Raw genomic sequence first — 24,811 nt, forward strand, 5'->3', positions numbered from 1 at the left:
TGCCATGATCATGCATTATATTTGTATGTCTCACCGTGCAGCAACATGTTTTAGAGTTCTATGGACCTTAAATTAAAGTCGGTCTGTAATTTAATTATTTTGGGAAATATGGCTTGTGTGCCATTCTTTTATTAATGTAATTTTAGAATAGGTTCTATTTTTATAAAATTGTAATTGACTAGAAGAAGCCCAGATGGTCCAAGCCGATAGTGGGAGCCAAAGGAGACTTGAAGCAAGCCCGTGAAGATTAGATAGTTTATCTAGTTTCACTAGGATGTATTATAAGGCCCATAGAGTCTCTATGTTTATTTTGTTTTATAATTGCTTAGTATAACATGAAATATAAGTAGGAAAGATCACCAGATCATCACCTGTGATAATTATATATTAAAGTCGTATCACTTAATTAATCCGGATAATGAAATATTGAGTCGTTTAAAAGTGCTTTCCAGATTCACACCTCTTCCTACCATGTAATGCTACAGTGTATGACGTACCCTAGCAGGTATGCTATAGTAATTAGTGGACCGTCGATGGTTAGGATACTTCGGTATGGCTAACACATGTATGGTGGTTGGACTCAATGTAGGTAGCATTAACTCAAAGCGGGCCCTACGCACAGATGGGCTAAGTGTCACAAAGCCCATCAAACCAAGAGTCCTCATGGAGGATTGGATAGTTTATCCTATCAAATCGTCAATGGTCGATGGTGGAGCCCTAGCTCGGTCGATTGTTGATGGGTTGTGGATCTTGGTCATGACATCCAAATAAATATAACTAATAACGAATTAAAATGGATTATTAATTTGATATTTGGCTTAATCCCTTTATGCTAACTCTAATGTAATTTTTTCCACGTAGATTGAACTCCACATCAAAATTACACGAAAATAAAATTAAATGGCTGCAACTAGCAACAACTAACTCAAACCACTCCTGGAAAAGGAAAAGCTTTCAAGGACTAATTTCCTTGACTGGTCCAGAAACTTGCAAATAGTTCTTAGACACGAGTCCAAGGAATATGTGTTGACTGATGCCTTGCTAGCAGCTCGTTGCTAGCAGGTCGGGGTGTAACCGCTGATCAAATGGTGGAGTACGGTCAGCATGTCAGGGACAACAGAGATGTGTCGTGCATTATGCTGGGTACCATGGTTCCTGATCTTCAAAAACAGTTCGCAACATGCCTTTTAGATCATGGATAAACTCAAAAGAATGTTCCAAGATCAAGCTCGTCAGGAAATATACTTGACAACAAAGGTGTTATGTAGCACTACGATGCAAGCCGAGACTTCTATTAGCACACACGTGCTAAAGTTGAAGGGTTTTACTGACACATTGTCAAGGATTGGCTCACTAGTGCCTGCCCAACTGGCAGTCGACATTATTCTCGGATCACTTTCGACATCCTACAACCAGTTTATCATGTACTACCACATGCAGGGTGTTGATAAGTCTGTAGTAGAATTGCATGGCATGCTGAAGCTTGCTGAGCAATCCTACAAGAGGACTCCAGAAGTGTTGCTGTTCAACAAAGGGAACGTGCCTAAGGGAAAGGCCAAGTCCAAGTCCAAAGCGAAGGCCCAAAAGGCCAAACCCAAGGCTAGGAAGGCGGCAGCTTCTAAAGGTAGGTTGGCCTTAGCAGATGATATCTGCCATGAGTGTAATGAGAATGGACACTGGAAAAATGCGTGTCCAAAGCTAAGGGAGAAACAGAAGGACGGAGCTTCTGGTTTAGGTATTTATGTTGTTGAAATTAATCTGGCTATTTCTACATCTTAGGTTGTAAACATTGGATGTGGTTCTCACATTTGTTCAAATGTGCAGGGACAACGAAATAGGAGGTTACTAAGATCTGGTGAAGTGGATCTTCGAGTCGATAATGGTGCTCGTGCAGAGGCCTTGAAGATCGGAGATCATTTTTAGAGATACCTAGTGGATTAGTTTTAAAAATTAGAAATTGCTATATTATACCTGCAATGCGCAGGAATATTATTTCAGTTTCTATGTTGGATATTTCTGGTTTTAATTTTAATATTGGACATGGTAGAGTTTCTATTCAATGTTGCAATATTGTTTATGGAACCACATTTCTAGAAAATGCTTTATATATCCTTGATCTAAAATGCATTAATTCCCTTGCTATCTGTTTGCACCAAAAATAAAGTTTTTGTGATACATACCCTGGTGTACACTTTTCATGGGATAAACTTTTCTTTTTAGGAAACTTTTTCTTAAGCCTTTGTTTGGGAGTTTGGATGTTAATGGAGGGGAGAGTTAAAGGAGGTAATAGAAAGGGAAGGGAAGTGATGGGACAGAAAGTTAACAATTAACCTTGTTTGAGAGTTTATAGGATGTAAATGAGGTTAAATGTTTAACCTTGTTTGGGAGTTTAAATATGGAGGGGAAGGAAGGTTAAATTTACTCTACAGAGACAAGAAATTTTAAAAAAGTTTACATTACTCCCATTAACCTCCAATTTGGAGGTTAGAGTTTGAAGGTTAGAGGAAGTAAACATTTAACCCCATTAACCTCCATTTACTCTCAAAAAATAACTCCCAAACAAGGTTAACCCAATACTTAACCTTCCATTACTCCCATTTACTCCCATTAACCTCCTCCCAAACAAGGGCTAAAAGAACTCTTTACGAAACTTTCTTTTAGGAACCTTTTTTATGTTTTCCTGGTGTACCGTTCACTTAGAATTTCCTATAGTGGACCTCATTTTTCCCTAGGGGAAACATCTTAAAGGAAACCAACTTCCTAGAGTAAACGTCAGAGGAAACCAATTTCCAAAAGTAAACCTCGAGGGAAACCAACTTCCTATAGTATACCTCACGGGAAACCAACTTCCTAGAGTAAACATCAGGGGATACTTGAGGTAAATCTAGAGGATCAGGAGGCCATTTAATATTTCTAACATATATTTTATGAGCCAATTAAAAAGCAGGAACATTAGAAAGTATCAGTATCAATCCATCATGAAAGTTAAAGTGAAGCAGTTACTCAATATGGTGTAGAATGTGGATTGGTGGGAAGAATAGGAAGTTACCCCCAACATCTACAACAGGCAGAAATCACGATGAAAATGACAAGCTCAAGAAAAACTCTAGCAAATTATCTCTAGACTTCAACATTTTTAGAATTTCCAGTGTAGTTTTCCATTTTCAGTTTTATTTCTCAGTCTGTAGACGTTCAATTTAATTTCAATCCAAGCACATCATTTCCTTTCAATTTATTTTATTTTGTTCTTCAAGTATTTCTTAGGCTGGTATCGTTTTGATCATCAGAACCTCATGAAATATTAAGGTCTCTTTTATTTCCAACATCGATCGATTTTAGAAGTTAGTAGATGCACTCTATTTAATTTCATAGTTCGAGAATAGTATAATTCTTTGGCACGCCCGTATTTTCCATAAAAAACAAAACAAAATTTGGCACGCCTAGTGGGACCAAATCACAATACCACCAAAGAAAAATGATAAGAACAACAAAGATTATGTAGCAGCTAGCTCCGAAGAAGAAGAGATTACGGCAACAGGCAATGTTCCACATATGGTGGGATGAACTGAAGGGGAAAAGAATGTTAGCCCCAAAGGACAAGCATGGATCTCTATAGAGATCTAAAATTCACCATTCTTGGAGAGATATTTGAGTTCCATTGAAAAGAACCTGGAAGCTCTAAGGAGCAACAAGGATCAAAAGATGGATAAGATACTCCAAAAGCTATCGCAACCAGGAGTCATCAAGAATAGAGGAAACTATGGTCCTCAAGGATCCTCAAAGTCTAATGAAATATGTGGTGTGTCCGGCGATGAGAAATCTCAGATTCTGCCCTTGATGGAGGAGGTCATCTTGTAGAAGGCCGTTACCAAGAAAATTCTACTGAGTCACCTGCTCCTCAATATTTTGAAAATAATAATCCTACATCCCACATAATTTTATATCACAAGGATGCAGTGACCACCCTATAATTAGAGAGATGTGGGGCAACTATAGAGGAAATGGGAGAAACACTAGAATTTCTCATATGCATTATGTTCACCAACAGATTGACATACCTCAACAGATTCCCCTAGTTGCTATGGAGGCCGTTCAAGAAGCTGTCTAAAAACTATATAAGTCTCGCCTCCGTCAAGTTGGCCACTTTGACTTTCACAAGCCAAGAAAAAATAAGCAGTGAGATGCTAAGTCGAAGGAGAAGCATGAGGTGAAGTTGGAGGGAAACTTGAGTCAAAAGAGAACATCAAAGTAAAAGTAATCAAAATGGCAGGTTTAATAAATTATTTCAACTCCAATATGTGTCCATCAGGCCATTCTTAGAGGTCGGTGAGCAATCCTCCAAATGAGAAAATGATATATATTAGCAAGAAAGTGACACAAGGCCGATTCCACGACCTATATTTTTGTGTTACCTAAAGAACTATCATGTGACTTTGAAAATTTATCCTTAACCCCACGGTTAAAATTAGCCCCTCAAGTCTGAATTCCTAGCTCCGCCACTGAGCACGCCCACATTTTCTACTAGGCAAATACTATTGGTGTAATTTATCTCAATTTTTACTATTTCGTAGCTTGACAGTAACTCTAAGATTTTTCAAAAACGATAAAGGAAATTTGGAACTTATAAAAAAAGAAAAGTTATATAATTGTTGAAGACACTAAAATACGCTCATTCACAAAACGGACATCATATCTCGCGCTTAAAAGAGACCCTGCCGACCGAACTCCTTGTTCCAGAGGAACTGTTTGTTTCAGTGTGGCGCGCTTTGTCAATAGGGTGCATGTTAACACTTCATATGATAAATTGTTATCATGCGCCGGATAAGAAATGTGATTCAAAACATTGACGAAATCCCTAATTCTTCCTCTCATTCGTTTTGGTGCTCATGCAGAAGGAAAAAGCCAAACCAAAGTCTCGTAGAGTCGTAACAGGTTCCATATGTTTATCCTTTTAAATTTACCCTTTTAAATTCTAGATATCTGAACAATTTCTTCAAGTCAGGGTACCTTCAATCACGAACAGTTGCGGAAACCCTATTTGCAATTCCGCCCAATTGTAAATCTTGAATCTAGGGCTTAGATATACTCCTCCTTAGCTTCAATAACACGGGAATCTTTATAATTGTACATCATATGTTGTTGTATATTGACTCCTCTATTAGGTAATTGTTAATGTGAATTGGTATTCAAATGGGTAATGTGGAAATACCAAAATGGCTTAACGACTTGCCTTTGGCACCTGAGTTCCATCCAACTGATACTGAATTTGCAGACCCAATTGCTTATATATCAAAAATAGAGAAGCAAGCTAGTGCATTTGGTATATGTAAGATTATACCACCCTTGCCTAAACCTTCTAAAAAATATGTCTTTTATAACTTGAACAAGTCATTGTCCAAGTCTCCAGAAGTTGTTGATGGTGTAGATTTATCAAGCCCTTGTTCCTCTTTGAAAGTGGGTTCGAGAGAAAATGCTAGTGATGGAGAGGCTAGAGCTGTGTTTACAACTAGGCATCAAGAGTTAGGACTGGGTATGAAGAAAACGAAAGGGATGGTTAAGGAGAATCCACAACTTAGTGTTCATAAGCAAGTCTGGCAAAGTGGAGAGGTTTACACATTGGAGCAGTTTGAGTCTAAATCAAAGGCTTTTGCAAGGAGTTTGTTGGGGCCAATTAAGGAGATTAATGCTTTGGTTGTTGAGGCATTGTTTTGGAGGGCAGCTTCTGAGAAACCTATCCAAGTGGAGTATGCGAATGATGTGCCAGGGTCAGGCTTTGGGGAGCCACAGGGCCAGTTTCAATATTTTCATAGGCGTAGAAGGAAGAGGGCATCGTATAAGTCATTTCGGCAGAGTAAAGAGAATTCTGACTGCGTTACTGTTGGATTGGATAGTGTAAATAATTCAAGTAATGAGGGAGCCAAGGGTATTGGTACAAAAAATGAACTGAGTATGTCTACAGAGACAATACCCCATGCATCTATTACTTCCACTTCATATACGGAGGAAACATTGAGATCTTCTAATTCAGGTAATGATATGGAAGGTACTGCAGGTTGGAAGCTTTCAAACAGCCCTTGGAATCTACAGGTAATTGCACGCTCACCTGGCTCGCTTACACGTTTCATGCCAGATGATATCCCGGGCGTGACTTCCCCTATGGTCTATATCGGTATGTTGTTCAGTTGGTTTGCTTGGCATGTTGAGGATCATGAACTTCATAGCATGAATTTTCTTCATACTGGCTCTCCAAAGACTTGGTATTCAGTTCCTGGAGATTATGCATTTACTTTTGAGGAAGTTATTCGCTCTGAAGCTTATGGTGGAAGTATCGATCGCTTAGGTATTACACATTTGAGTTGCATGCCATATTATTGTGTGTACTACTACCAAGTATTATCCGTGCAAATCTTCTTTGATATTTTCTCTAACCTCCTTTATGTTTCTACATACATACACTAAGATCTATTCTGTTGATTCCTGTCTTTATCAGTTCTTAAACAAAGGCCAACATATTATTGTTTTCCTTTTAGACTGCATAATGCTTTCTGATGGCCTTTATTTTCTATGTTTTTGAGTATTATGCCAAATTTTTGGCATATTGTATCCAGATATAAACTAAGTGGTCCATTAGCTGGTGAGCTACCCTCTTTTGATGGGTTTCTCCCCCCCCCTGAAATCTAATCCTATATCTGTTTTTGAAGGATGGATGAGTTTATAGTGATGAATCTAGATATAACATATGGGTGTAATCAAGCTGAGTCAATCTTGATAGAGTAGTGAGTTTGAGCTCATCTCGATTATAAACTTACAGCCACTGAAAGTTACTTGACTTCATATTTCTTGACTAAACTTGTTGAAATATTCAATACGCTTGTACTTCACTTGATAACTGCTTTGATTTTTTTCTTACTATTATTAATCTCAAGTTGAAACTTGAATTGGTAATGTGGTATATACATACCCAGCATCAAATAACACATATTATAAAGTATTATTTTGAATATAATCTATAATACTATATATTGAAAACTAAATGAATTCATTGTTGATTAAGCTCACCAAAGTGTTTTAATACTTGCACTCGTCTTAACTTGTTGTTTGAGTGAGTTCGAGGTCAACTTGATAGAATTTGAGCCAAATTTGATGAGCTGAGTTTGAATGGGAGTTTATTTCTTTTATAACATCATTAAGTGCATGATTCTGGACTAGTTAACCACAGAGTATTTGTTGTGTTCCTTGTAGAATTAGTTTTGTAACTTCATTATGATTGAGCATTCATCATCCTTCCCAAAAAAACAGTGCATTAGGATATGAAATTTGTTGGATATTTTACTCCTATAACATGTTCACAGATGTGGTGTTTTTTCTACAGCTGCTCTTTCAATGTTGGGCGAGAAAACAACCCTTCTGTCACCTGAGACAGTAGTTTCATCTGGCATTCCTTGCTGTAGGTATGTTGTGATTCTTTTTCTTTCTTTGTACTTTTATTACCTCCTTGAGCTCTGTTCATATTTGTTCGGCTGAATCTTCAAAAAGGAAAAATGTTTACCAACTGTTAACTAATCTCAGTATAATAATATCATTTGAATAACATCACTAGAATTTTCTTTGGGACATGAAATGACTCATTGCACAAAATTAATGATCTATCGATGACAATCTGATATGTATACAAAAAATGCAAAATATTATTTTCGAGAAAGAATAGAAAGTTAATTTCATACAGATGATGCTTTATGCAACCATCTAGTGTCTTATGCTTATTATTAATTAAAACCTTTTGGTACAAAGTGTTGTAAAACATGTTCAATTGTTGAATAATTAGATTGTTTGTAATGTACTGAGGCATTAATTTGGTGTTTTCTGCTGATTGAGAGTGTTGAAATTCTTCTCATGTTTATTTTGGTTTTCCTTTAGGTTAGTACAGAATCCTGGTGACTTTGTCGTGACTTTTCCAAGGGCCTACCATGTAGGATTCAGCCATGGTAATTGCTTCACTCTTTAATAGCAAGCTTACAAATTATATTAACCCTTGTTATTGTTATGAAGCTTAGGCACCTAAGCCAAGCGCACTGCTCTTATTTTTTTAATACCATCTTGAATTTTGGTGAAATGCAAGTCCATCGATTCTTTACTGATGATATGGAAATATACCAGAGTTTAGGTTGAATATGTTCCGAGAATGTGATTGATCCATTTATAGACAAAAAGATCCTGTTCTCAAGTCTGGGCACCCTTTTCACTTTGGCTTTTATAATTTTAATATACTGCTGTAAAGTAACGACTTTGTTCAAAGTCCTCCAAATTTGTATTGATACCGAAAAGTGGCGAGTTGCAGTCTCTGCAGTTTTACTTGTTTAATAGATAATATAGTTGCATAAGCATGTATCAAGCTGGGTGGAAACTCCTGTCTTATATAATCAAATCAATTGTATAAAAGTACTGATAGAATATGAACTTAGAAGTTTTACCTGAACCTAAAACTATGTATAAAATATATGGCTCTCAAAACGAACTTTCGAATTTTCTTGCATCTAGGAAATACTTACTGATAACAATCTTAAGATTATCGGGTCGTTAGTAGAGGCAGGTGGTGATCCCTCTAAAAACACTGGTTTCCTTTTCTGTTTTGTTCAAGAAGCCTTACCTTCTGATACTTGCATGTAATATGTTCACCATAATACATATAACTGTAATTGTTGTGTATTTCACACCCTAAGTTATATTTACACTAAAAAAAAAAAAAAGGCCGTCCCGGTCGCACTACGCGTCCCCGCTGAGCGAGGGTCCGGGGAGGGGTCCCACCACAAAGGTGTACTGGGGGCAAGCCTTCCCCTGCCAATTTATTTGGCAAGAGGCCGCTCCTAAGACTCGAACCCGTGACCTCTTGGTCACACGACAACAACGTTTACCGTTGCGCCAAGGCTCGCCCTCTCTAAGTTATATTTACACTGAAGCAATAAAATTAAATCAGTTCATTAGAGCATTCATAAGGAAGAGAGAAAGAAGGAGAGACAAAAGAATGGATTAAATGAAAAGAAATAATGAGTGCTATTGGAGAAAAAGAAGAGAGGGGATAAGAAGGGGGGATGGGTATGAGTTTGAGCCAAATTTTTTGTCCATAAGAATAAGCTGACATTTGATTTATATCAAATTGCTTGCTATTACAGCAGTGTTGAGAAAATATAATTTTGAGGTCTGTGATGGTTCAAACAGAATCTCAGGGTTTCATTTGGACTATAACTTAATTCATGATGTTTTTTGTAATATGCAATTGGTGCGTGCAATTTTCAGTGGGATAATAATTATAGCACTTCTGGGATTCCTTTTTTAGTGTATTTATTTCTATTTCCTTGTCTTCCTCCTGTTCAATGTGTTCATTTTCTCCTGTTGTGTGCAATTGCATTAGGTTTCAACTGTGGCGAAGCTGCTAATTTTGCAACTCCACAGTGGCTTAAAGTAGCTAAGGAAGCTGCTGTGCGAAGAGCTGCCATGAATTATCTACCCATGCTTTCGCATCAGCAGCTGCTATACTTGCTGACCATGTCCTTTGTTTCAAGGTGCAAATCTTACTACATTTACCCTATCTTCCTCATCTATAATACTTTCTCTATAATGTTATAATGATTCCTATCTGGTGTCTTTGTATTATTTTTTATTTTTTTGTTTTTAAGATTCTTATGCTATACAAAGAGTTTAGTATCTGCTCATAAGGAGACTCGAACATTGACCTCTCCCATAAAAAGAGATGTCTTTACCACCGAGATGCAGCTAGATGTACTCTTAGTGTTAACACAATGAAACTTTTTAGCTAATGGAGCGCGAGTGAAATATTATGTGAAAATTGGGCTTCCATCTTATGCTTTTCTGATGCTGTATATGGAAGATGAGATATGGTTTCGTTTCAATATCTCATCACTAAGTTTGTTTTCGTACCAGGGTACCAAGATCATTTCTACCAGGTGCACGAAGTTCTCGTCTTAGAGACCGTTTGAAAGAAGAAAGGGAGTTGTCAGTGAAGAAGGCTTTTATAGAGGATATTTTGAGAGAAAACAGCATTTTATCTGTTATTCTCAGTAAAGAATCAGATTCTGGTGTGGTGATTTGGAACCCCGATTTGTTGCCATGTGCAAGTAAAGAGTCCCAGTTGCCAAGCACAATTTCTAGCATGACAGAAAATGTTCTCCATACCCATTCTGAAGATAATAGTAACACTACTGGGAATGATCTTTTTAAGGAGATGAGTTTTTATATGGAAACACTTAATGATCTATACATGGACAATGATGATCTGTCCTGTGATTTTCAAGTTGATTCAGGTACATTGGTATGTGCTGCTTGTGGAATCCTTGGTTTTCCCTTTATGTCTGTGGTTCAACCATGTGACGGAGCATCTACAGAAATTTTTGCTGTGGATCATCCATTGGTTCAAGAAGGATATGGAGCAGAGAAACCTGAAAATTGTCATTCCTCTGCTATCCCTGATGGATCTATTAGGTGCTCAATTCCAGGTTTGAGTTAACATTTATTTGCCATGCTTCATTATTCCTATGGTATCTTCTGTTGCTTTTTTGTCTACTATGGCACTACTTTTTCTATCCTTATCTATCTCTTTTCTGCGTTCAGTTGTTCCTCTCTATGGTGCTTTACTCAACCCAAAATATATGCTACCATGTTGTGACTGTTCAAGGAACACTACTAACATTCTTATATTACCGTGAATAACTTGTAGGAACTATGAACTTATTTTAGTGCACTTAATATAGAGAAAATTATTGAAAGATGTTTGAAATGCTTCAAAGACACGTAATTTTTTTTGCTGATTCTCAAAATCATTTTAAAAGAAACTTGGAGGAGCCTACTGCTTTATGATTGACGCAGACAATCATTAGTATTCATTTCATACAGTAGTCATCAAACACTAATAACCATTAGGACGTTTTGAAAGTCAAGTTAAGTTATTTGTTCCATTTCTGACATTTTTTTCTGTATCATCTTGATGTACGTAATAACTTCCTTAGTATTCAAAGAACTCTTTACTGTCAAGTTGAATCCATATTAATTGCAAATTTGAACTAATACATGAGTAGCGTCTGTTTTCTCAAGAGAAGCAAATTGTTTTGTTCAATTCAGCCTTTTCAGATGCTAAATTTGGTCAGTTGTGTGCTTTATACTTTCACAATCTCCCTGGCATGACGGATCTTTCTCTGCATCATACAGATCTGGAAGTGCCGACAGGGTGGAATAACTCTAATAAATTTCTGAGACCTCGGATTTTCTGCCTTGAGCATGGTCTCCAGATTAAGGAGCTTCTAAGGTCTAAAGGTGGAGCAAACAGACGTATAATTTGCCATTCAGGTTAGATGGGCTTTAATTATGTTTGTACTTTGGCTCAGTAGAATTGAATTTAACTGTTTGTTCATGCATTATCTTCACTTCATTGTTTATTTCCTTATGAAGTCATTTTTCTTACTCGTTTTTTTTTTTTTTTTTGTTTTTTGTTTTTGGTCCTAAATTCATGTAGACTATCAGAAAATAAAAGCACATGCTGTTTCCATTGCTGAGGAGATTGGTATTCCTTTCCAATATAAAGAGGCTCCATTAAATACTGCATCCCAAGAAGATTTGAACTTGATATATCTTGCACTTGATGGTGAAAACCGTGCGCAATGCGGAGAAGATTGGACTTCAAAAATGGGTATCAACTTAAGATACTGTGTAAAGGTTAGAAAGAACTCTCCATCCAATAAAGTACATCATGCGTTAGCTTTGGGGGGACTATTTTCTGATGGAACTACTTCAGATTTCTTAAACATCAAATGGCAATCCAGAAAATCTAGGTCAAGAATTAAGATCAATCAGCCTGCACAAAACAACCGATTGGATGCTGTTGAAGAAACGAAAGATGATGTGTTGGGCAAAAAATCTGATGTCGTCATTGAGAAAGAAGAAAGACTTATTCAATATACAAGAAGAAAGTATAAACCTAAAATGGATTGTTCCTCAACTTGGAGTGAAGGTCACACTAGGGAGATCATGGAGCAAGAGGTTTCAGTTACCAGTTGCGGAGATCTTATTAAGCCTACTGGAAAAACACCTAAGATTAATCCCTCTAATTCAGGAATTTGGGGAAGTGATTCTGTGGGAATGTCTCCAGTGCTGCATGATATCCAAGCGATTGAAGCAACCGGTGATATGAACTTGAATTCTGAACCTTCACACATCACTGCTTCACTTCTAACTCCTACTATAGGTGTTAATCAAACTTTGGAAGAGTCAAACAGCAATGGTAATATATGCAATTTAGCTGCCTCTTGTAGTTTTAACACACAACAGGAAGACACTGTTGGAACTGGTGTAAATGGCAATTGTAACGTTAATGTTACGGAATGCTCTGGACCATGCGTTTCTGAAGATGATGGGATGTCTGAAATGCAAAGAGGGTGTCAAATTATAGAAGATATCAGCTTGGTTGGTAAAGATGATGCTTTGATGAATGCGGTTGGTAATCCAGCTAAGTTATTTACTTTACATGTTTCCGGCGCACCTCGAGAACAAATGGATAATGAGGTTGCAGAGAAATCATGCACGAATAATGAGGTTTCTGCTTGTGTGGCTGTGGCTAATGAAGTGAACCTTGAATTGCAAAATGGGAATGAAAGTAATAATCTTTTTGCGTCCAAAAGAAGCACGGAATATCTACAAGAGATCTCTGCTGCAGAAGATAAATCACAGCATGAAGCTGAAAGTAACAGGGAGGAGGTTGTTGTAGATAATGTGAGGTTGGTAAATCATCCACATCATATATCTGCAGATGGATGTTCGGGAATTTCCAGGGAGCTGTGTGCAGTAGGTGACTCATGTTATGATGACACTTCGAATGATGGGGTGCTGCCGGCAATTCAGGCTACAACTGAAAGGCAAGAGGAAAGTGTACCTTGTTCCGCTATGCAAATGGAAATAGATCCGTCTGAAGACGAGTTGTGCACTGGCACAACTCTGGACTTCCAGATAGAGGAAAGACTTGTGGCTACGAACAGAAGTAATGTGGAGGAGCCTGCCTCTTATTCCTCTACTCAAATGCAAGATCCAGTTGCTCGTATCACGGTTGAAGGATGTTCTGAAATTCGTGCTGCTGATGACTTGTCTCTCGGCTTGGAGAATATAGACGTGGAAGAGCTGAAGGAAATTTACTCAGATTATGGGTTGTCTATGAACAATGAAGCAAATAAAATCTGCCAGGCTACAAGTGCAAATAATGTGAAGGAATGCCCATTCAAAAGATGTTCTGGAAATGAAGACGAACTCTGCGCTGTAGAAAACAGTGTTGAATCCGTTGTGGTAGATCCAAGATCCTCTAGAAAGGGAAGTAAAAGAAAGAATGAGCTGGAGCAGTTGACAGATGATAATTTAGATAGCAATGCTTTTATTAGAAGCCCATGTGAAGGATTGAGGCCGCGAGCTGCGAAAGATGCTACATGTAGAACTGCAGTTGATGTTAAAAAACCGATTGAGGAGAATCCAGTAACGAAGAAAGCAAGGAAACTCCCTGATGCTTCAGCTGTTTGCACGAAAAAGACGGGAAGTACAAAGAGGTCTCACAAGTGTGACATAGAAGGTTGTCGAATGAGTTTCTCGACGAAGGCAGAGCTACAGCTGCACAAACGCAACAGATGCCCAATAGAAGGGTGTAGGAAGAGATTTACTTCTCACAAATACGCAACAATTCATCAACGTGTACATGAAGACGATAGACCCCTCAAGTGTCCGTGGAAGGGGTGCTCGATGTCGTTCAAGTGGGCATGGGCTAGAACGGAGCATATACGGGTACATACGGGAGAGAAGCCATACAAATGCAAGGTAGAAGGGTGTGGACTTTCATTCAGATTTGTATCAGACTATAGCAGACATAGGAGAAAAACAGGACACTATGTGAATACAGATGCCTGAAAAGTTGTTATATGTTGGGATGTTTTTTTTGTACAAAATGATGTGTGAAGTGAAACTCTAGTGTAGGGTTAGACTGATCTTTTGTAGGTGAGCAAGCATTCTCCAAATTATTTGAATGCATTGCTGTGATAGTTGAAAACCTTTTTATGCCACTTAGATCATCATCCATTATATTTATTTATGATGCTATATTTAATGTTCCCCCAATTTTGCCCTTATATGTCTTCAGGAGAAAAGGCACGTACATAGCGTCAATTGAATTACAAAGCATTAAAATGCCAATTATTACTGCTGAAAACAACAGGCCCAATGTTGGCAATTTTTTCTTTTTATCACAGTTTCTCATCTCATGCTGCATTTTCTACACATGTGCACCAGTTGAGCTTCGTGTCCTGCACTCCCTTCCGCGTGACACAAGGTTGAAACGCTTTCCATTTCTATCAAGTCGCCAGTTCCTTGTGACTTGTTATAGCGTCTTTTCTTTAGTGGTCCATTATAAGGACCATTCTGCAATTTTTCCTTATAAGAAAACACTATCCAACCATTAAAATGGTTGATTTGGACATTGTCCAATTGTGAGGCTCTCCATTTCATGAGAGTGTTTTACTCTGAAAAGCTATATGAGCTAATTTCTGGACTCATTTTATTCAATAAAGTAAGACTTGTTTTTTTTTTTTATGGAAATTGTTTTTAAAAGGAAAATGATTTTTTACCGTGTGACTTTTTACCCTCCAACCATTAAGGATGCTCTTAGAAATTGGAGGCTTTTAATTGTCCCTCTCTAATAATCAGGGCTCGCCAATTTTTAAATATTGCTAATTAGTTCCTCAAACATACCCCTAAAGATCCTCTGGAGAGGAAGATTGCTGATTATTAGCAATTTTTAAAAATTGCTAGTAGTTGCTCCAACACACCCCTAGAGATTCTTCGGAGAGGAAGATTGCTGATTATTAGCAATTTTTTATAATTAATAACTTTATATATATATATATATATATATATATATATTCAGGTGTGTTTATATGAGTTGAGTTTGTGATTTGATTTTTAAGTTTGAACCTAATCCGATCCGAACATCCCTAAATTAATAGTGGACTGGGCTAGGCTTAGACTAAGCATTTTTTTTTTATCTAAAAACTTGATAGATCTGGCCTGAGCCCGGCCCATGGACAGGTCTAAATATAAGTGTGCCTTTTAGCAACAAAAACGGCACATGTATAAATGATATGACCTCCGTGGTTTTATCTAAAACCTCTCACCTAGACTCCTCTACAACCTCATTCCCATTCACTTAATAGAAATGGCAGCTGCCGCTCCACCGCCTCCGCCGGCCCCTACTCCATCTCCACCCACCGGCCTTCCAGAATCCGACTGTACCCCCGTCGGCCACCCTCTCTTCACCAGGATCCGCCTAGCAACACCGACTGATGTTCCCCATATCCACAAACTCATCAACCAAATGGCCGTCTTCGAGCGCCTCACTGATATGTGCGTCGCCACTGAATCCTCCCTTTCATCCACTCTCTTCAACTCCTTGCCGTTCCAATCATTCACCGTCTTCCTTCTCGAGGTTTCCCCTAGTCCTCTTCAGAAACTAACTTTCCCCAATTTCACATCCATTGAGCAAATCGTCCAACTCGATTATCCAATCACCGATCCAGAATCCGAAACTTTCAGAAGCGGAAGTGATGATGTTGTGGTAGCTGGATTCGTGCTGTTCTTCCCAAATTACTCGTCATTTCTAGCGAAGCCAGGGTTTTACATCGAGGATCTGTTTGTGAGGGAATGTTATAGGAGGAAAGGAATGGGGAAAATGCTTCTGTCTGCGGTGGCCGGACAGGCGGTGAAAATGGGATACGGGAGAGTAGAGTGGGTGGTACTCGATTGGAATGTGAATGCAATTAAATTTTATGAAGAAATGGGTGCGAAGATCTTACCTGAATGGAGGATCTGCAGGCTTACTGGTGAGTCTCTTGAAGCTTATCGTGACGCCATTTAAATTGTGATGTGCCCAATTTTAGGGTTAGCGTTCTTTCTGTGTTGGTTTTTTAATTTGGGGATTAAAATGATAATAGATGTTAGTAGTGGGGTATTGAATGAAGTGGAAAGAAGAAAAAGCAAGTGTTCATTCAAATGTTAGTCTTTGATCTTTGTTGTTTACTGCTAATTTGAACTCCTTTGGTTGGTGAGGTATGAAATTGCAGATTAATAGTTACAACTGGAAATTTTATTCTCAAGATCTCTGAAATAGTGAAAATTCAAGTTTATGCTCTGAAATTTTAGATTTTTATAGCATGGGATCAAAGTTCAATGCTTAATTTCAATCAGACAAGGGATAATTATTTATATTAAGCAGATAGAGATGATATTCTATAAATTCTGTTTTGAAACGTTAAATTAAACAGTTTCATGCTTGGCAATTAAGCATCTAGTCTTTCTGTTTCGAGGATTGCGTATTTTTTGTGCATCAAGAGTTTGAATTGTTGCGAAAATGAAAGGTTAGGAATGGTAATTTGCTGATCTAGTTTGAGCTTTGAGAGACTTCCATTTCATTCGCCATAAGTGGATGCCTGCCTCAGCAAATCATATACTTGTTTTCCACTGAGCTATTTCTTCCCCTCCACACTTTTTTCTTCTTTACCTTGGTAAATTGAATATGATAAGAGCATGTCTAATGGTTATTTACACCCATGGCCATTGAACTATGCTTACACTATAAATATTAAACTTCAAAATACAATATAAAAGTCACTTAATTTCACACTTTTTTTTAATATTATGACTGCTAAACTCCAATTATCGTTTCAAAATATCTTTTGACGATCTCAAAATAAAAAATTCCAAGAATTAGTGATATTTTAAGAAACTTTAATTTTTCAAAATTTTCGTTTTGATGTCATTCAGGAGTTGTTCGGTTAGGAGAGAAAGCAAATTTTTAGAGAGAAAGTTCCAAAAAATGGTGATTTTGAAAAATATGGTTTCATGATAAATGTCATTTCCATTTTAAGACTGTTAACAATAATTTTGAGGCGTTAATTAAAGTTAGTGGCACAATGTTAAAATAAAGTTTGCGCTCGTTGCGGGACTTAACCCAACACCTTACGGCACGAGCTGACGACAGCCATGCACCACCCGTGTCCGCGTTCCCGAAGGCACCCCTTTTTTTCAAGAGGATTCGCGGCATGTGAATGATTTTTAATGTTTGGAAGTTTAGTGATACAGTGTTAAAAAATAAGTTTAGTGATTTCAATGAAAAATAGTTCATAAATGTTAGTTACTCTTTGGGCCAAAGTAACAAGTTTAGTGTCATACAATTCAAGATTGAAGACAAGAGAGGAGGAAACATGATAGTATGCCGAGGCTTGACTTGCCAATATTCGTTAGATCCATTTGATTGCGGGGATATTATTACTGAAAATCTGTTTGTGGAATGGTGCGATCTTATTTGCCAAAGCTCAATTCCATGGCCTAATTCAAGCTACTGAATGAATGCGGTGAGACTGAAGAAATCAGAATGCCCAAATTGTAAAGAATTGTTTTGATTCATAGATGTGGTCAAGATATGCATGATGTGTTTTTATGCGGCTTATGAAGTTGAAGAAATGGGTTAAATGTCCTGGCCGTGGACACTGTGTTGAGCTTCATCAAGGCTGCAAAAATATCGTCTCTACCCAGTAAGTAATTTTTAGAGAGAAAAAAATTAACAAAAAGGAAAGAGAAGATAGAGGAAGAAAAAGAAAAATAAGAAATTAAAAAGAGATGGAGAAAATGGTGTATTTGATTTTTATTTTTTATTTTAGAGTTTGTTTATGATAATTAGATAATAAGAGGAGTTAATTTATAAAATAACTAAATATAATCACAAAATTAACTATTTTTCCTTTGACTTTTGACTTTTTGTAACACCGTTAGTCAATTTAGTCTGTGTTTGCTAACAGAATGAACCTTAAGGTAACTGCTTGTCAACTTTTAAACCACATAGACTATGTTTGAAAATGACTCAAACAACAAGATTTATTTTTGTACTTTCTTCTAAAAAATGACTTAATACTTTAGATTGGACAAACCCATTTTTAATTCAATGGTGAGCAGATGATTTCCAAACGTGAGGTGGTGAGGATGAGAAGCTATAATGATTTTTGGTTAAAGTACAAAAATAAAACTAACAGTTCAAACTTGAAGAGAATAGGTCTCCACTGAGTTTTGATTTATCATTAATGCGAGTATATATATAGGGATTTACAAGTGTGAGATTACAACAGATTTGAATTCAAAATAAAAGGAAATCTGATCTAATTGAAATACATATTTATAGGGAAACAAATCAGAATATTAGGAACAGAACTTTGACAAGTTCAATTCTGTTAAAACAGAATAGCTCTTGACCGAGTACCCTTATCACCCCCACTCAAGTTGATGGTAGATAAACCTTCAACTTGCTTCTAATGTCAAGAAACCGAGCTTTGACCAGTGCTTTAGTGAAGATATCGACTGTTTGACCAAACGTGGAAATGTAAGAGACACTAAGCTCCTTCTTTGCTACTTTGCCTCTGACAAAGTGAAAATCAATCTCCAAGTGCTTTGACCGATCATGAAAAATTGGGTTAGTAGTAAGATAGGTTGCCCCTAAATTGTCATACCACGTAACTGGAGAGGATGTTGAAGAGTGACCAATTTCGCTCAACAATTCCTTTAACCACAGAATTTCCGATTCTAAACACGCTAGAGCACGATGTTGGTCCATTGTAATGTGAGAATTAGTTCCTAAAGGGGGGGGGGGGGGGGTTAAGGAACTATTTAAAAAACTTTCTTTTTAAAGGCTGACTTGTTTCTTTTAACACTTAAGATTTTTTTTTCACTTAATTATTAGCACAGTGAAATTGAGTGAGGTCAGAGGTAGTTTTAGTTAATAAAAAAACTAAGGCTGCTTCTAACGTTGAGTCAGGAGATAACACTTGAATTTATGAGGTTTACAAGAGGGTAACTTTCTAGAGTTACAATGAGATAAAACAAAAATAGTAGCACTCGGGTGTTTCCAAAAAATACCTTAAATAATTATCTTTACTATTTTTATCTCTCTCCAAAATAATTAGACTACCTTCTAAAATAAACTCTAAAAAACTCACAAGACACAATTGTGCCTCCTCTCAAGCTACATCTTTCTTCCACTCTATTAACTCCCCTTTCTCTTTTTTTTTCCCAATTTTACTACCTTTGAAAAGAATATTACATGGCTATTTATAGCCATGTAATGAACCCATTATTCAACCAAGTAGTTGAATAATTAAATGTGGGTGCCTCCTTTTTCAACAATGGAGGCACCCAATTTAGACTTTCATTTTTTTTTCTTATTTATCTTTTTGTTTATTTATTTATTTTAAATTAATAGTTAATTTTTCAACACGCCCCTCCTCCTCCTCCTCAACTCTCCCTCCTTCAACCCGAACCCCTGCATCTCTTCCCAATTCTGCACTTCCCGCAGTCCTAACTGGGATTTCTTCTAGTTCCGACCCCCTCCTCACTTCCAACGACCCAAGCTCCTCTCCAATAATACCTGAACGACTCGTATCAGTTTCAAGGATGGAATCGTCCCCTTCATCAGTTTTCTTCTTAGAGGCCTGTGCTTGTAACCATTCATCAACAAAACGAACAGCCAAGTTTGTGTTTTCAGCGGGTTTACTCACCTTCTGGTTCCACCGAGCATCATTGCTGGCCTTCCATATCGCCCACATAACTGTAAAGCTTTTCTAGGTTATAACAGTTGTTGAGGATGCTAGCTGTTGGAAAAATTTGAATAAAATTATATATTAATTTAAATACCAACAAACACATCCTTTCATGAATAGTCCTGTTCGTCGTGAACAATTGTGTTTGTCCGTGTACAGTGACATATCCTTTCGAGTTCTATTTATATAGAATGGATTGTCAAAATCAACAAGTTGCAAAAAGATGAAAAAACTGTTGTTGAAGTTTTTCAACATACTCTTTGTCTGTTCGCAGTGTTCTTGTTTTCTTACTCCGGTGATAACTAGGCTACACATGGTTTGAGTTCGCTTGCGTAATCTATTGTATCCTGGGAGACGATCGTCAATAGTGACGACATCATCTTAAGGAAACTGTCTATCTCTTTCCTTTTAATTTCCAGTTTTACTGTTTATATATTTTTCTGTGTTTGTTTTGTTTTTTGGTTAATCACATCTAACATTTTCAAGACAGACGTAATCGTTTGTCTAACATTCTTAAGACATATTTTTTATGTTTTGTGATTTCCAAAAGAAATACACAGAAACAGTAAGACAATTCTAAATTTTTGCTTTGTTTTGGACCTGAGTTTAATATGTTGTTCATGTCCATGTAAAAAGAAATTTCCTTTAAAATTATTGTGCTTTACTTATATTGGAAATAATTGTTGTTGTGTGATAAAAAAGAAAACAGAGATAGTTTTCTGGTTTGGTGTTTAATACCAATTTTTCCGATTTCCTGTGACCATCTCTTAAATGTGTTTATATTTATATTTATGTGCATAATGAGATTGGTGTTAACCCTTTTGTAGTTATTCTAAGGATAATAGCAGTGATTATATTGATATTGAAATCAATTTGATTACTGCTTCCACTAAAGACTTCATGTTACATCAAGTTTTTAAATTCTTCAAGAAGAAGATGACTATGTATAGCAGAGTGACGGACATCAAATGTTATTAATCCGGCCGTTTTGCAATTCATTGGTGTAGGTTTATATTATTATTATTGTTGTTTCTGTTTATTTTGTCTTTTTGGACTACCAGAGTATTTTTTCCAAAGAGATGTACATGAAAATTTTGATAGATTATCTTGACGAACAGAGTACAAATGAAATATTATATCGGGACAGATTGGAGGACAACTTTATATAAATAGTTTATATTTTTGCTAATTATTTGTTATGTATCTGTTTGTTTAAACAGATTACAATTTTATGATTCTAACTTGGTTTGTTTGAAATTTCAGAAAGAAAAAGTTGTTAATTACTGTTTTGTTTCTGTTTGTTTAAACATATTAATTTCATTTTGTCATATGTTGGTACATGTGTTAATTAAAGATGGATCCGGTTTTAAGAACACGATCACTTCAGAGACTTTAAGCTTACTTGTACCATTGGCAACGTGTAAGCCACACTAAAAGTCTAGGAAAATTCATTGGTATGAATTTTAAAGACTTTGTGATAAAAGAAAATACGTTTTCTTTAGAGATGACGATGATATGCGAAAATTCCATATTTGATATTCTCGTGCGTAAGGGTGGATTTACATTAGAAATGTGAAATATCATAAATTTACAAATTTGAGCAGTAATGTTATCTAACCGAGATGCTGGTAGATGAACATTAGTTGGCTAGATTTAATTTATAAAAGTTACTAAAAATGTAAAAATCAAATTGCCTTAAATAAGTACGTCACAATGATGGAATTAAAGAAAAATATCATATAAGTCGGTGAATATACGGTATAAAAAGCTTCTGTATGATAAGTTACAGGTAGAAAAGCTTCCGTGTGATAACACCATTAGTCAATTGATCTCAACGAGTGTCATCCTTGTTGATTTTGTAGAATCAAAGGATAACACAGCGGATCCGCCAACCTAAAGGTTGAACCGAGATCAAATTGAAAAATCATCGAAAGGAATGAGACTAAAGCCCATAGAGAAGAGGCGTTATGTGAAGGAAAACCCTACCTAGTTGACTGAAGATCCCAAGATCTAGGTTCAAAGGGACAACCTAATTCCTAGATGTAAACAGTGACACCAACGGGAAAAGGTTAAGCTATATGCTTTTAATGATACATTGTGCGTCAGTATTTTGAGCAAATAAATCACATATGTTAGAGTGAAGTGGGGTCACTTCGATGGAGACTAGTGTGAGGCCTAGTTATCTTAAACTCTCGCAGAACCAGGCGATGTTCATGACCGTAACGAACATAACCATGAGAACCATACCGTGTTATGTTGGTATCTGTGTAGGGTATATCATCGTTTACACAAACGGCAGAATAGTTCAAAGACATCGCGTCTACTAGTCAGCCAGTAAAGTAAATATACTTTCACAAGGGAAGGTTCAAGGCACATTAGCTACCTATACTATACAGATATCTTCTGTAGAAAGTTATCACTACATCCTAATCGTCTCGTTTTTTAATTTTATTCATGTGGGGGATTGTTGGAAAAATTTGAATAAAATTATATATTAATTTAAATACCAACAAACACATCCTTTCATGAACAGTCCTGTTCGTCGTGAACAGTCGTGTTTGTCCGTGTACAGTTGTGTTAGTTCGTGAAAAGACATATCCTTTCAAGTTCTATTATATAGAATGGATTGTCAAAATTCACAAGTTGCAAAAAGATGAAAAAGCTGTTGTTGAAGTTTTTCAACATACTCTTTATCTTTTCGTAGTGTTCTTGTTTTCCTACTCCGGTGATAACTAGGCTACACACGGTTTGAGTTCGCTTGCGTAATCTGTTGTATCCTGGGAGACGATCGTCAATAGCGACGACATCGTCTTAAAGAAACTGTTAATACAGACCCCAGATTTGTCTATCTCTTTCCTTTTAATTTCCAGTTTTACTGTTTATATATTTTTCTGTGTTCGTTTTGTTTTTTGGTTAATCACATCTAACATTTCTAAGACAGACGTAATCGTTTGTCTAACACTAGCACCTGTAGAGCCCCGTCCTAAACAAATGCCAGCCATGTTCAACATTGTTTGGGCACAATAAACAGCTAATTGATATAGGGATTCTTCTGCTGGCAAGTCTAGGCCTCAACGGTAGTATGCCCAGTTTCCACATAAACAATTTCAGTTTTGGCGGCAGAACTAGAGCCTATAAGTTTTTCCACCCTTCCTCTACACTGCGAGAGGCACGAGCATCAGCTTGCAAATTATAACTAGATTTGGATGAGTACACTCCGTTTCCGATAAAATGCCATATAAGTTTGTCATGTAGGAGACTTTTTTTTTTCTAAAAGTGGGAGATTGACCGTTAATGATAAAACATGAATAATTATTTTGTTCTAGATTAAAATTTGTTGCATTTTAATATATTTTCCATATTAAGTCATTGATCATTGATTCTCTTATAGATTCAGCTCTTATTTAACTTTTCCGCCGAGTTTAGACGGCAAGCACCATTAGAGCGATTCGACTTATTGACGTAGACAAAAGGTTAATGTAACTTATTCTTAAAAGATTTGGGTAAATTGTAGATAATTGTCTTCTATTTTAGACAACTATAGATGATTTAGTGTTTTATTTTTGGTTTCAATGTTTTTTTAATTGTTTTGTAAATGAATATATGAGAATTAAAAGAAAGAGAATGATGTATAGATGGAATATAGGTAGAATAAAAGCATATATGTATTTATTTGTACATTGTTCAATATGAATAAGTAGTAGATATAAAATCAGGAAAAGGTAATTTAAACATAGCTGTTGATAGCTTTGCTATAACCAGTTTGATCATCATAATACTTGGACCAAAGCATAACTCCTCCATACTTGTTAGATCCCTTAATTGCAGGAAGGACTTGAGAAATGAGATCAGCTACAGGAATGAATCCGCTTCCAGCTGCAATAGGCGCAGCAGGTAATCCCAAGAATATCTTCTTAGCCGGGACAGTCGAGATCCATTGGTTCCATGAATCTTCAAGATTAGTAATATTTCCAGTGCCAGAAGATGAATATTGGCAAGGAGGATTGTTATAGAATTGAATCCAAACATAGTCAAAAAGACCTGTATTGAGAGCATTTCCCACCCAAGCATCAGGAAATGGACATTGGGGAGCTGCAGATAAGTATACTTTCCGACTCTGATTAGTGTATGCTGATAAGAATCTAGCAAGATCATCCCAGTGTTGATTTGTACCTCCTTCGATATCAAAATCAATCCCGTCTAGAACAGCTGGTCCTAGAGGACGAGACGATGAATTCCCACCCAAGAAATTATTCCAAAGGTAAGTAGCAACTTCCATGGCATCCTGTGTAGATGTAAGATAATAGCCCCCAGCTCCTCCTCCAATTGAAAGCATAACTTTGATTCCTTTGGCTTGACATGATTGAATATCAGAGGTTAAACCAGTGCAACCATTGGTGTAGGGATCACAATGGCCTGCAAGGTTAATCATAGGAGTTTGGCCATTGCCAAAAGTTGGGAGGAAAGCAATGTTGACATATTCATAATTGGCAGTGGCACATGTTTCTGCTAAAGTTCCTTCGTTTCCATTCTGACCCCAGTAGATTGATATTCCTCCTGCTTCTACTTCTGAACCCACAACAAATATTGCCAAGAGAGCTGCTGCTAACCAGAATGTTCCTGCCATATTATGTATTTGATGCTTGATCTTCTGATTTGGTGTTTGATCTGTACCAAAAGCTTCTCTTTTATAGAGGAATAATACTCTTAGTAATTGCTAATTAAAAACATGGAAGATTAGATTAATTGTTTTGCAGTTGATTCATTCAATGCGACCTAATATTACTAAACACAGGCGAATGAATGCGTACGGCTTAAATACCTTTTATTATCAATATGACCATTCTCTCAATCTTCAGCTGTAGACTTATATTTCTTGAATAGTAGATAATGACAAACACTACATTAATCATTACAACTTTCTATGGGATCTGTTACTTGTACATGATTAATTTGTTTTGTGTATATATGTGGAATGTCACTCGAAAATGACAAACACTATGTTTCAGTAGGTAGCTTAATCATATTATAAGAGCATAGACTAGTTGGTTAACAATATTCTACTCTTTATCTTTCACATGGTAATGCTACAAAATTATACTATACAAGAAATTACCAACTAACTCAAGAATGAT

At 36.7% G+C, this 24,811-nt stretch overlaps 3 protein-coding genes across 3 annotated transcripts; 2 read left to right on the plus strand and 1 right to left on the minus strand.

The window, feature by feature from the left end:
- The first annotated feature begins 4,696 nt into the window (after positions 1-4,696).
- LOC136228035 (lysine-specific demethylase ELF6) lies at positions 4,697-14,139 on the plus strand. Its single transcript, XM_066016862.1, has 7 exons — positions 4,697-6,340; positions 7,373-7,451; positions 7,918-7,985; positions 9,410-9,560; positions 9,940-10,511; positions 11,221-11,358; positions 11,525-14,139. Exons 1-7 carry the CDS (start codon positions 5,191-5,193, stop codon positions 13,948-13,950), a joined length of 4,584 nt encoding a protein of 1,527 aa, XP_065872934.1. The 5' UTR covers positions 4,697-5,190; the 3' UTR covers positions 13,951-14,139.
- Positions 14,140-15,172: 1,033 nt separating this feature from the next.
- LOC136227862 (GCN5-related N-acetyltransferase 8-like) lies at positions 15,173-16,187 on the plus strand. Its single transcript, XM_066016631.1, has one exon. It carries the CDS (start codon positions 15,251-15,253, stop codon positions 15,947-15,949), a length of 699 nt encoding a protein of 232 aa, XP_065872703.1. The 5' UTR covers positions 15,173-15,250; the 3' UTR covers positions 15,950-16,187.
- A 7,121-nt stretch (positions 16,188-23,308) lies between these two features.
- LOC136226817 (acidic endochitinase-like) lies at positions 23,309-24,492 on the minus strand. Its single transcript, XM_066015474.1, has one exon. It carries the CDS (start codon positions 24,301-24,303, stop codon positions 23,404-23,406), a length of 900 nt encoding a protein of 299 aa, XP_065871546.1. The 5' UTR covers positions 24,304-24,492; the 3' UTR covers positions 23,309-23,403.
- Between the last annotated feature and the right edge of the window lie 319 nt (positions 24,493-24,811).

This window comes from Euphorbia lathyris, chromosome 4, assembly GCF_963576675.1.
Source record: "Euphorbia lathyris chromosome 4, ddEupLath1.1, whole genome shotgun sequence".
Lineage (NCBI taxonomy): Eukaryota > Viridiplantae > Streptophyta > Magnoliopsida > Malpighiales > Euphorbiaceae > Euphorbia > Euphorbia lathyris.